The sequence below is a fragment of the Dermacentor albipictus genome, unplaced genomic scaffold (genome assembly GCF_038994185.2).
Source record: "Dermacentor albipictus isolate Rhodes 1998 colony unplaced genomic scaffold, USDA_Dalb.pri_finalv2 scaffold_16, whole genome shotgun sequence".
Classification (NCBI taxonomy): domain Eukaryota; kingdom Metazoa; phylum Arthropoda; class Arachnida; order Ixodida; family Ixodidae; genus Dermacentor; species Dermacentor albipictus.
Window position 1 is genome coordinate 7336319 of NW_027225570.1, and position 12535 is coordinate 7348853.

At 43.0% G+C, this 12535-nt stretch overlaps 1 protein-coding gene across 5 annotated transcripts in view; it reads left to right on the forward strand.

Annotated features, from left to right (window-relative positions):
- The window catches only part of LOC135901674 (rho GTPase-activating protein 1-like), a 148747-nt gene that overhangs the window by 26754 nt on the left and 109458 nt on the right, over nt 1-12535 (forward strand). For 3 of the 5 annotated variants that reach the window (XM_065431516.1, XM_065431515.1, XM_065431513.1), the window contains one exon: nt 8647-8673. The exons of 1 other annotated variant lie outside the window; for it this stretch is intronic. In XM_065431516.1, coding sequence (XP_065287588.1) covers nt 8647-8673 — 27 coding nt within the window. Of the gene's footprint in view, nt 1-3483; nt 3569-8646; nt 8674-12535 lie in introns of those variants that run through there. One more of the 5 variants, XM_065431517.1, reaches the window with a different exon arrangement.

The following is a 12535-nucleotide window of genomic DNA, read 5'->3' on the forward strand; positions in this document are numbered from 1 at the left end:
ATACGAAAAAACAACCTTAGTTCTCCAGGTAAACAATCCTTATCCGGCCATCTGGACATAACATGCTGCACCACCTCATTTAGCAATGAATCCTGAGCTAAACTCTTTGCTTGCAACTCATTCTTTGTGATTGTCACGATCCACCCAGGTTCGTGAACGAGGGAGGGCTCGAGACACCCTCCATTAGGCGCTCCGCAGGGGGTGGTGATGAACGATGACTGACCGCTGAGCAGCTGTGCTCGTCGGTGTTTATTGCGGTGCGGTGACCAGTATTGCCTACTGAGCCTGGCGGGCCAACGAAGAATATGCCCGAGGGGGCGTCACATGCTTGTTATGCCCCATTACCACCAGTTTGTTTGTCAACAACAAACATCCAAGTTCAAAGTACGAGGCTCTGCCGCCTCCCTAGCCGGGTTGACGGTGCATGCTATCAGGCGAGTAAAGGTCTGGTGGCCTCCGTGGTCAAGTACTCCGCCTGGGCACCGGTGTTAACGGGCCGAGTGTGGCAACGCCGGGTGCTGCCTGAGCCAGCCTCGCTTTGTCCACAGGGTCCGCAGTCGTCGGCCTTGTGAGTGGTGCCAGACTTGACAACGGCCCAACAGGTGCCGCACCACTGGCAGTGCTTGCCGCTTCCGAGGTGGGCTGTGCTCCGCTGGAAGTGACTGGTGTTGCCTCAAGTCCTCCTGCGGGCTGGAACTCTGAAGGGACAGTCGAGGCTGCTGGCCAGGTCCCGAGGCGAGGCCTAACATGGCCGGTGTGTCTGTGCCACGTGGCCCCATCTGGCATGTGGACGAGCAGCGATGAGCCGCTGGCAGGAGACACCACCTGTCCGGTGGACCAGGGTGGGCCAGGACGGAAGTTCCTGGTGAAAACTGGAGCTCCCAACTCCGGCAAAGGCCCGGGACGGCACCCTCGGTCAGCAGCCAGCTTCTGCTTCAGTTGCTTTAGGACCACTGTGGATTGGAGGTCCAGGTGCAAGACGTCCAAGGGTGTCGACCATCCGAACTAGCAGGAGCTCGCAGGAGGCATGGCCGGTGACATCATGGGGCGTGGTCCCTGAAGAACATTACACCCTGAAGAACATTACACAATTAGAATAAGTTCAAAGAAAATCCGTTCGATTCGTATTCAACTGTTAGAGCTGGCACGTATCTCCGACTGTTTTATTAGCAAATCCAACTTGGAAACATTAAAATTAAGGTGATATAGGGACCGTCTGAAATACATGTATTTACTTTATCTTGATATGCTGGGGATAGATAAGGGTATGTATATTACTTTAGTTACCAGGCATGCAACACGATCTAATCATCTAAAAAAAATAAAGGAATTTTTGTGCAAAACAAACATATTTAAAAACATGTTTTTTTCTCGGACGATAGGTGAGTGGAATGCACTCCTCGCTATACAGTGGAATGTCCGACAGTCCAGTCATTCTGCAACATGCTGAATAGCGTTTAGACTTGATATGTATGTGTATGCATATGTATATGTGTGTATAAATTTAATCTTCCTTTTTTTCTTTTTGATTTACATTATACGGAAGTGCTTTTTTCGCTTGCTTGTTATTATTATTTGTAGATTCTTGCTGCTCAACCAACTGAGCATGCGCAATGTCTTTTAGCATACCAGTATGAATGTGACTTCTTGTTATCAATATCGCGTTGTTATCAGTATGCCCTTTACAGCTCGTGCGGTTCAGCAAATATACATATTCTAATATATATTGAAATTGTGTAAAGCTTTTGCGTTCGAATGCTCTGTATGATTTGTGCGGATCAGGGAATATGTCTATTGCAATGTATTGAATTCTGGTAATGATTTTTGCTGTTCATTTTTTTTTTGCTCATCTGTATGTCGCACTGTCCACTCCTGCCCAAGGCCTAAGACTAAGGCAAGCAGTATCCTGTAAATAAATAAATAAAACCTACTGGATGTTTCTGCGAAGACCAATTAAATAAAAATAATCTGTGGCAGATATAGCATGCTTGTAATCCATGAGCTGTATTGCTCAAGCAGGCGGACATTACTTACCCAAGACATGGAAATGCATAATCGACTAATTTATGAAATCCCCAATTATCTTTATCTAATTACCTTAAGGTGCATATTACAATTTTAAAATTGTACATTGCAATGCGGTTCTGCATGGAATGAATTTTCGAAATGACACCAGTTTTGAAATATTAATTCCTGTACTTCCAGAAGAAATACATTGGTGGTGCAGTTACTTTTCTTCTTCACTACATAAAATGGTGCTTTTGTGAAAAAAAGTGTAACAACAGTGCAGTTTTTCTGCCTGTTCCATGGCGCATACTATCTTGAAAAACGGTTGCATTCAGAGAATTATCTTCAAGTGGGGGGGGAGGGGGTGTATGCCATCTGGTACAATTTGTTTATTGCAGTGTGTACCACAAAACCAATCCAAAAACCAAACCAAACCAATTTTTGGAAGCGACCGCCTAGTGATTTGATTGTCTGTTACTATCCCTTGCCTTTTTTCTCATTTTTTTGTTTTTCTTTGTCTGTTTCCGTTGATTGCCGGCATGTAAGTTCATCGATGCGCAATGTTATTTTTTCCGGATTTTATCGCCTCCTTCCCTTTCACTTCTGCCTTTCCCCTTATATGTGGTATCCGTCTTCCGTCAATAAAATTTGGTTGACAGTCAGCGCTTGTGTCTCGTCCTTGTTACTTTGTGGATGCATGTGTTAGTGTTGTTACAATTTTCAAATCAAGTATGCACCAACTGGCCCAGAAGGAAGTTTTAATAATAATGTACCACAAGGTTATTACTTGAAGTTTGAATTAGTTGATTATGCATTTCGATTTCTCGTGCAAGCAATGTGTGCCTCTTGGAGTACACTGGTTCAACGACTAGAATGGCGATATATCTGCCACAGGTGATTTCTTAAAGGTTGCCAGAAACATAGGGTGTCGACGTTTCGGAGTTTGTTACTCACCTCTTGACCTTGCGGTCATCACACCAGCTCATTTGAGGCACTCCAGAGATGTTTATCCTCAGTTCCGCCCATATCCGATCCTTCTTCGTACAAACAACTCTGAACGACTTGCCTTGTCGCGTGGTTCTGCACTCCCATATTAGCGATTGTATTTTATTTATGCACCTCATGTAATGCTCCTGCATAGGGTCCTTTGAGGTAATCGAATAAACAACTGCATGCTCATCAAAATAAATTGCTAATCACATTAACGTGTTCAACTATCCTGAAATGAATGCGCCGCTAAATAGTTCCCCCAAAATGAAACGCAACTGGCCTCTTTGATTGCGTTGTCGAATCTGAGCAGCCGAAAATGCACCACCGCAGTACGAGCGCTGTTTCTGTTTTGGCCGCTCTCTCTGGAGGCCCAATGACTGTTGTGTCCACCTGCATGCGTAGTGGAGTGTGCCGCCTTTATCTTTAGATAAGGGTTCCGCTAGCAGTGTACATGATAAGGACTGCGCGTTAGCCAGAATGGATAGGCTTGCTGTCCGAAAGCAGACCACCGATAATACCTTTGCTTCCCATCTTGAGGCACGGTGAACAATGTCTCAACAAGACGCCTCAGGTGCGTATACGTGGGGAATTGTGGACTGCGGATTGCAGAGGCGTCGGCACTTCGTGAAGGTGGCCTTTTGCCCCTGCCGCATTTCAGCATTATAACACTGACGACTGTGCATGACTCAGAAGGGTTTGGGTGCGAGCTAATTGGTACGGATCATTCATATTTAAAACAGTGCCAAAAAACACGTACAAGGAAGGACACAGGACGAGCGCTGCTCCATCAGCGCTCGTCCCGTGTCCTCCCTTGTCCGTGTTTTTTGGCGCTGTTTTAAATATGAATGACTGCGCATGCGATGTGGTATTATAGATGCACGAAATTTCCACAATATTGCCGACTTGATATTCACATTCATGGTGTAAATCTCCGAAATTCCTTAAATTTCAGTCGTTCCACCCTATCTGACTAGTGTTGCCTTGTGTCACAGAACCGAAGCCACCCTTTTTTATCGAATCTGCACTGGGTTAGCGCAATTACTCCAGATTGGTGGTGCAATACGGGGCGTATAGCGCAACATCGTTCTGTGTGCACTGCTATGACCTCGGTGATATCAACGTATAGCGCAATGTGTTATAGACGGAATGAAGCACAAGAATGACCCCACATGCAAGCGCAGTTGACAATGGGTTATTTAACGCGAAATGTCCCAGACTCAAAAAGTGACCATTATTGACTTCCTTGGGAAGAAAAAGGGGTGGGGGGGGGGGGGGGTGCTGGATGTGAAAAGGCATAGAGTTTTTCACTATATTACCTAGAGGGAAATCTGGCGCTGCTGCGCTGTGGTATGCTTGAGAATGCCGGTATATTGTGACTTCGGATTGGCATCGTTCTCGCAGAGCCAGGCAAGCATCGTTCCGTCTGTCACAATGATTCATTTTCTACTAAAACGGCACGTAAGAAGCTGTTTTAGCTTTATTATTGCACAAAAACATGATTTATTTAACTGTGAGAACTTATTGTTGCATGTGCAATTATATAAAACGTAAAAAGTATCAGCGGGATGCTAAAGTTAGAAGACACATGACAAGATTTGCGCTCGCTTTGAAACAGTTTGTTGTCTGTTCTTGCTTTTGAGTAAAGATGTAATATGCATGAATTGAAACATTTCATTAGATTTTACTTTAAGAACACGTTATATGTGTAGCCATATCCACATTATAGACGAAGCCTCTTACAGCACCAGCCAACACAAGCCTCGCAGACACATTTATACAGTCATTCCCATGATGGCACAGCGCCCCTTAGGAAACTTCCATAGACAGTGGCACAAGATTTCCCTCTAGATGTTTTAGTGAGAAACTATGTGACAAGGTTTCACTAAAGTGTGTTTTTTTTTTTTGGTTACGTGAGCGCTCTGAAATTTACGTAAAGAAGCAAAAGTTGGTTGGAGGTAGATTTTTTTTTCATTCAGGTCTGAAACTAGGTGCAATAAAAGTTTTTCAGAACATTGTATTGGCATCCTTCTTACATGTGACGTCTTAATTGAAAGCATTTTATAATTTTATTTGGCTCAGTTGAAAAAGAATAAAAGTTGCGTTTTCAGGAAGTTTTTGTAGATACTGCGTTTATTTTTCAGGTACAGTTTTTTCTCCCTTTTTGCCTGTTGCTATGGTGTATGCTAAAAATAATTTGTAGTTATTAAGAAATATATATTTTTCGAGAAAAATACCTCCAAAGTTGGGAAAAAATGAATTTCCGGCAGCATTCAGGCCGAATTTAAGCATGAAGGCCCTGCAGATAAGTATATGTCAGATAGCTCAATTAGCTTGTGATCTTGTATTTTTATTTGAGTAAGTTTTGTCTTAAGCAAGGAAACAATTTTTGAATCCAACAACTAATATCACAGTAGGCACTGCCACCACTCTCCTCATCGTCTGCACGTCTTCATCTGCTCTTCTTGTCATCTGCTGGCCAGCGGGTGGTGGCTAGTATACGGGGTGATCATTTTTCAGTTTTATAGAATTTTTAAAAGTCGCCTGTTACAGACACCATAATTCTAGTCCTCGATCTGGATTGTTCAGGTAGGCGGACATTATTTACCAAAAGTCAAACCACATATCGCCTGTAAATAACACTTGCACGCATTGCTTGGTCTATTTGCAGCCATGAAAATACAAAGGCCTTCGTACGTCTGCAGTTGCAAAATGTTGCTGCTGAACATTATAAAGCAGATTCCAACCCATTCTATTTCCTTGGCTGACGTTTTGATATAACCCACATCAAATCAAATTATTACATATTTATTCGAATATAAGGCGAGGGTTATATTATACTAATCATTATACTAATCCACAAAAAGGGAGATGTTAAAGAATTCAAAAATTATAGGCCCATTAGCTTACTCCCAGTATTATATAAAATATTCACCAAAGTAATCTAAAATACAATAAGGGCAACACTGAACTTTAGTCAATGAAGGGAACAGGCTGGCTTCAGGAAGGAATATGCTACAATAGGTCAAATCCATGTCATTAATCAAGTTATCAGGAAATTTGGAGAGTACAATAAGCCTCTTTATATAGTTTTTATAAATTAAATAAAGGCATTTCATTCAGTAGAGATACCAGCAGTCATAGAGGCATTATGTAATCAAGGAGTACAGAATGCTTACGTAAATAGCTTGGAAACTATCTTCAGAGGTTCTGCAGCTACCTTAATTCTACCCAAGAAAAGCAGGAAGATACCTATGAAGAAAAGGGTCAGACAGGGAGACACAATCCCTCCAATGCTATTCATGGCGTGCTTGGAAGAAGTATTTAAGCTATTAAACTGGGAAGGCTTTGGAGTAAGGATCGACGGCAAATATTTCAGTAACCTTTGGTTTGCTGACGAGATTGTTCTATTCAGCAACAATGCAGACGAGTTACAACAAATGAATTAGGACCTTAACAGAGAGAGCGTAAGAGTGGGGTTAATTATTATGCAGAAGACAAAGATGGTGATGAATAGCTGTGCAAGGGAACAAGAATTCAGGATTGCCAGTTAGCCTCTAGAGTCTGTGAAGGAGTATGTTTACCTAGGTCAATTTAACTACAGAGAACCCTGATTATGAGAAGGAAATTCATAGAAGAAGAAAAATAGGTTGGATCGCATATGGCAGACATTAATTGTCAGCTCCTGACTAGAAGCTTACCATTATCATTTAAAAGGAAGGTATATGATCAGTGCATTTTACCAGTGCTGACATATGGGGCGGACTCGGAGACTGACAAAGAAGCTTGAGAATAAGTTAAGGACCGTGCAAAGAGCGATGGAACGAAGAATGCTAGGCATAACCTTGAGAGGCAGAAGGAGAGTTGTTTGGATCAGAGAGCGAACGGGTATAGGCGATATTCTAATTGACATCAAGAGAAAAAAAATGGAGCTGGGCAGGACATGTAATGTGCTGCCCAGCTAACCGTAACCGTAAGATAACCGTTGGACCATTATGGTTACAGAATGGGTACCAAGAGAATGGCAACATAGTCAAGGATGGCAGAAGACTAGGTGGAGCGTTGAAATTAGGAAATTCATAGGCACTAATTGGAATCGGTTGGCACAGGACAGGGGTAATTGGAGATCACAGGGAGAGGCCTTCATCCTGCAGTGGACCTAAAACAGGCTGGTGATGATGATGATGAGGATGATGATGATGATGATAAAGGGAGGGTGCACTTAGGTGACCTGAGAAAAAGAACAAAAGCGTAGGTGCTAATGTAAGGCGATGTAGAGTAGCTGATAGATTATTAGGCTTCGCGGGGATTGCTCGAAATAATCAGAAACCCCCTGAATAATCGGAATGCAGTGAAACACTTTTATAACAAATTGCTTGGGACCCCTAAAATCCTTTGTTATAGAGGTCACTTTTTTGTAAAGAGAACAAAAATGATTTAACTCGAGTCCAAGGGAGGCTTAGTGAAATAGGTCTACATATTTTTGTGCAGACTTTCCTTGATGGAATGTGCAATTCCAGTGGTTCACGGCAGCGAAACGTGGGAATGATATGATGTCAGGTAAAAAGCTACAGCTGTCGCCTTCCTTGCCGCCTGCGACCATGCTCAGAGGCACTTCGTCACTGTTGTCTTCGGTAACAACCATACACCGCCCTAGGTAGCTTTGAAGACATCAGTTATGATGATGTCAACTGCGACGTCAGGTGCCACTGCACCCACAGCAGCACTGCATTACACAGCGACTGGCAGCGTAGGAGTGTAGCAATTCCTGGAGCAGTACAACACTCTGCCATTGGCACTTTTGTCAAGTACATCGCTAACGCTGCCGTTAGCACAGAGTACAGTCAGGTGGCCTCTGTGGAGGGCCGACCATGTGATGTTCGTTGCAGGTCAACCGTTGGCGGCATCTAAATTCCTTAGTTGTTCAGGCAATTACATTGCAGTAATCTTCGTTGTACTCACGTACTATTACTCACGTACGGTGCAGAAACCTGGAGGCTTATGAAAAGGGTTCTACTTAAATTGAGGATGACGCAACAAGCTATGGAAAGAATGATAGGTGCAATGTTAAGGGAAAAGAAAAGAGCAGATTGGGTGAGGGAACAAACGCGAGTTAATGACATTTTAGTTGAAATCAAGAAAAAGAAATGGGCATGGGCAGGACATGTAATGAGGAGGGAAGATAACCGATGGGCATTAAAGGTTATGGACTGGATTCCAAGGGAAGGGAAGTGTAGCAGGGGGCGGCAGAAAGTTAGGTGGGTGGATGGGATTAAGCAGCTTGCAGGGACGACATGGCCCCAATTAGTACATGACCGGGGTAGTTGGAGAAGTACGGGAGAGGCCTTCGCCGTGCAGTGGGCGTAACCAGGTAGCTGCTGCTGATGATGATGATCAATAATGTAATAGAAGTTATTATTTGTGTAGTTATTATGTATTTGTCCATACAACTATCAAAAGCGTGCTACAATGGACTACTGAAACAAATTCACTGTTAGAAATTTGGCGGCAATGATGCAAAACGTAGTCTTATTCTTGCGTTGTTTACTGAAGCTTTATTTATGCTTCCTTGTTTAAAAATGGCCCTTTCGTACATTGGTGTTCTTTCTTCGAGTTGATTAACAACATATCTTTTGCATTTTCCTTTTCAAGGCACCCACGGGACTCTCCCAATCAAAGGTGAGGCAATTGTCTATGTGCAAGGATGTGCAATTGAGTTTAAATTATATGTAGATGAGAACAGTGAAGTTAAGCTAGTTCTCCCACTTGGTTACCTGTCATTGCAATGTGTGATGGTGCATGGCAGGGGCTAAATGATCTCTGGAGCCAAAACTAAGTGTTTGGTAAGGGATTACATTTACAAATGCAGAAAAGGAGGTGTGTCTACAGCGGCTTGTGAGGCAGTGTCCGTCAGCTGATGGCAACAGCATTGAACACTACACTCTTGCACGTGTATAAAAAAAAATGAGAAGGGCAAAAGAAATGGCATTACCAGAATTTATTATGCAAATTTATGCGGTTACTGATAAATATGGATATAATGTAATAAGGTGTTTCGTAATGGATAACTTAGTGCCTTCTGGTCTGGCTTCTTGTATTTCGATTTCATTTCATTCGTGTATTTGCCTTTTTTCCTGTGCATGTAGGTAATGTGGTTGCATTGTTTTGAACATGAACTCGTGCCTAATGATGCTTCTTTGTTTCCTGTAATTGTAAGTCAAATATTAAGTCTGTCAATCAAATTATGGTGCCCTGGAAAAGCCGTGAAGTCTTTGTGTTAGTGCAATAAATGATAGCAGTAAAGGGCATAACACAATGTCAAAAGCATTACAGTATGGAAGTACTACCACTAAATATGCGAGTGAACACCACAGTGAAAAGAAGAATGAAGTTGACAAGTGCGGCGAAATGGCCTTGTTGGTGTATCTTGAGTGGCAGCAGCAGTAGTAAAGACAAAACACAGGGAGACGCAGGGGTGTCCGGTGTGTGTGTGTCTCTCTGTTTTTTGTCTTTATACTGAGCGCTCAACTGCTGCCATAAAAAGAGGGCTGCGTTTTCATCACATGGAAAGTATGATATTTCGGAAAAAATGATAAGAAGGTTGCAGTTGAGGTAGCTGAATAGCTGTAACTTTAGCAGCACCCCCCAGCTGTAATGTAGCGCCCTGATGGCAAGAAGGAAGAGCTTTCTTTGAGCACAGTAGCAGTCTACATTGTAATGACAGGATGCTTTAGCTAGCTCGAGTTTTATGAGCTGGTATACATGGACAGTGCAGAGATGCTCTTCTTGAGCAACAAGGAGGAGTTTCGGCAAAGTGCTTGTCTGGGCCCTATTATCATTGTCCACTTTTCAAAATGCTGGCCTTAGGTTCAGCCTTCCCTTGTTTTGTACTGTGTTCATCCATTCAGGTGTCCGCTTTCGTGACTACCTTTAAGCAAGGCTTAATTGGAAGTGGGCTAGTTATTAGCAGTCAGTGGAACATTATTTTCAACAATACAAAAGTGATGTACAGAAATATTAACCCTGATAGCCTATAATGTGGCTAGCTACCAGTCCAATAACTGTACAACCAAGAATGTGCAGGTCAGTTGGAAACACACACACGCACACACTGGGTGTCCCAATGACCTTGGACCAAGATTTTTTTAAAACTCATGAGCTCTAGAGAAATCGTACCGACTGCATAGTAGCCGTAGTCGTGCGTACTTACAGCGAGTATATTTTTCATCACAAAGTATTAATACATTTTAATTAGTAAACTTTTAATTATTGCTTGAATCATAAACATATCAATTACGAAGTTGTAGTTGTAGCACGAAACAAATTGTTTCGAGCTCAGCTTTGCCTCGTTGGTTTTCCCAAGAAAAAAGAAAAGCGCGTGAAACATCCAAAATAGAAAATAGATACGCGCTTGCACACCGCTACTCAAGTGCTCCCAAGCAAATACCGTATTTACTCGCATAATGATCGCACCCTTGAATCTTGTCGTCGAAATTTGATTTTTAAAATTTCCCGTGTAATGATCGCACCCCGAACTTGCCGCAGCGATATGTCGTGTGCCAAGTCTAGCTTATAATGATTGTGCTTACCATCTGTTGAATGCTACACGAACGACTCAAGACAAACCTAGCGGTCTGCACGCACCAAACATACTTAAGTAGATGCCTCATTTCATTACTTTCATCACTTCCCGCACTTCCATGACAAAAAGAGGTACAACCAAACTTGCCGTTATTATGTGTAGGCTTTTTAATGGTTGTGGTCAACAACCAGAAAAATGGCTGTGGCTTAGCTAAGGTCAAGCCCAGGATGCGAAGCATACTAGCCTTTAGTAGCCACGTTTACACTGATACGTTAGAACTGTACCCTATTCATATGCTGACGCTTGTAACACAGCTAAGATATTCGCCCGCCCTTAGCGGAAACATGCTGTATTAGGATATTAGTGAAGACAGATGCCGCAGTTTCCGCAGCATGCCGGCCATGTGTTTCTATGTCACTGGCAGCTAAGCGTGCCCTTCTGTTTCTATCCCCTCAAAGTGGAAATGGCTACGTTATTACCGTAAACTTGCTGATATTAACAATATTATTCATTACTGATACGGAAGAAACTGTTTCAATGCACGTAATGTACTCACGAGAAGAAAAAAAATCGCGTTTGGCGCGTTCAGCTTGCTCTGCAGGCCGCCATTTTTGTTTTGAGGTCCCGCACTACATACAATGGCAGCCGCCTATTTGTTGACCTGTTGTCATCTGGCAGCAAACGCAGGATGAAAATTTTTTTTTTTACTTATTGTGGGAAATTTAACCCGCGTAATGATCGCACCCCTGAATTTGCATAACATTTTTTGACAAACACTTGTGATCATTATGCGAATAAATACGGTAGCTACTGATACATGGCTTTACTTGTAGCGGCAGCTCGATGCAGGGTTTCACGCTATGTGATGGTCGCGGCATCATGAGAACACACCACTGACGCATTGATAAGCGTAGTGGAGCCATAGGGGGGAGGGAGGCATTTCAAAGTTGGGAAACTGTGACGGCGCACTTCTGTCTGTAATTTTGCACACTCATCTTGCTCAGAACGTATGTTCCTTTCATTCCCTTTAGCAGTAGGAACAAGCCTTGCCAGGCTATATCCATCTAGTGCATTTTGGCAGATCTGTATGGCCAGCGTATGCTGTTGATTATGTAAATCATTTTTGCTTGATGTGTTAGTTTGTACATATAATGAAAGATCTCAACATTACCACACCAGTGACCTGCTCTGGGGGCCAACGCATGGCAAGAAGAGAAAGGCAGCCAAGCTATTCGAGATGTAGTATTGTGGAGGATGCCCGAGTCCGTCGACAATACTTAGAACGTATTTATTTATTTATTTATTTCGGATACTTTCCTGGCCTGAAGGCATTACAGAAAGGAGTGGTAAGTGGAAAAAAAAGTACATAATTATACAATAATAGGTATTACAAAACGGCAGAAAATACAGCAGTTTTGAAATTGCCAACGTCAGAAATGGCAGCGATGGAGGGAGGAAGGTCGTTCCAGTCGGCGCTGGTTTTAGGAATAAAAGAACCATGACACATCTTTGTTCTAAAATATGGAACACCAACTTTAAACATGTGATCAAAACGGGATGAAATGTATGAAGGGCGAGTAATAAGATGATCCTTTAACCCTTTCGCTGTCGGACAAATCTGGCCGTGACGCACCCCCAGTGACGGCTTGGTTTCAGGGAACGAGCATACCAGGGAACTAACCGCGCGCAGGGAGGATGCGCTTTCAATCGCCCGCACAACGGAGAGATACATGACGTTGTCTGATCAAGAAGATAGAGTGAGACGGAAAAAGATTAAAACAAAGTTTGAGGGGCTTTACATTTACTGCAGCAAGCCGGAAGCGAAGGTGCGGCGAGAGAAGCAATCATGTGTCGATCTCTCTTCGGAGAGGCAACGGCGCGCGCCTCTGAACTAGACGCGCCGTAGCAGACGCACTAACAGAAAAAAAAAAAACCTTCAAGCCAGCGAAGATAGCAGAA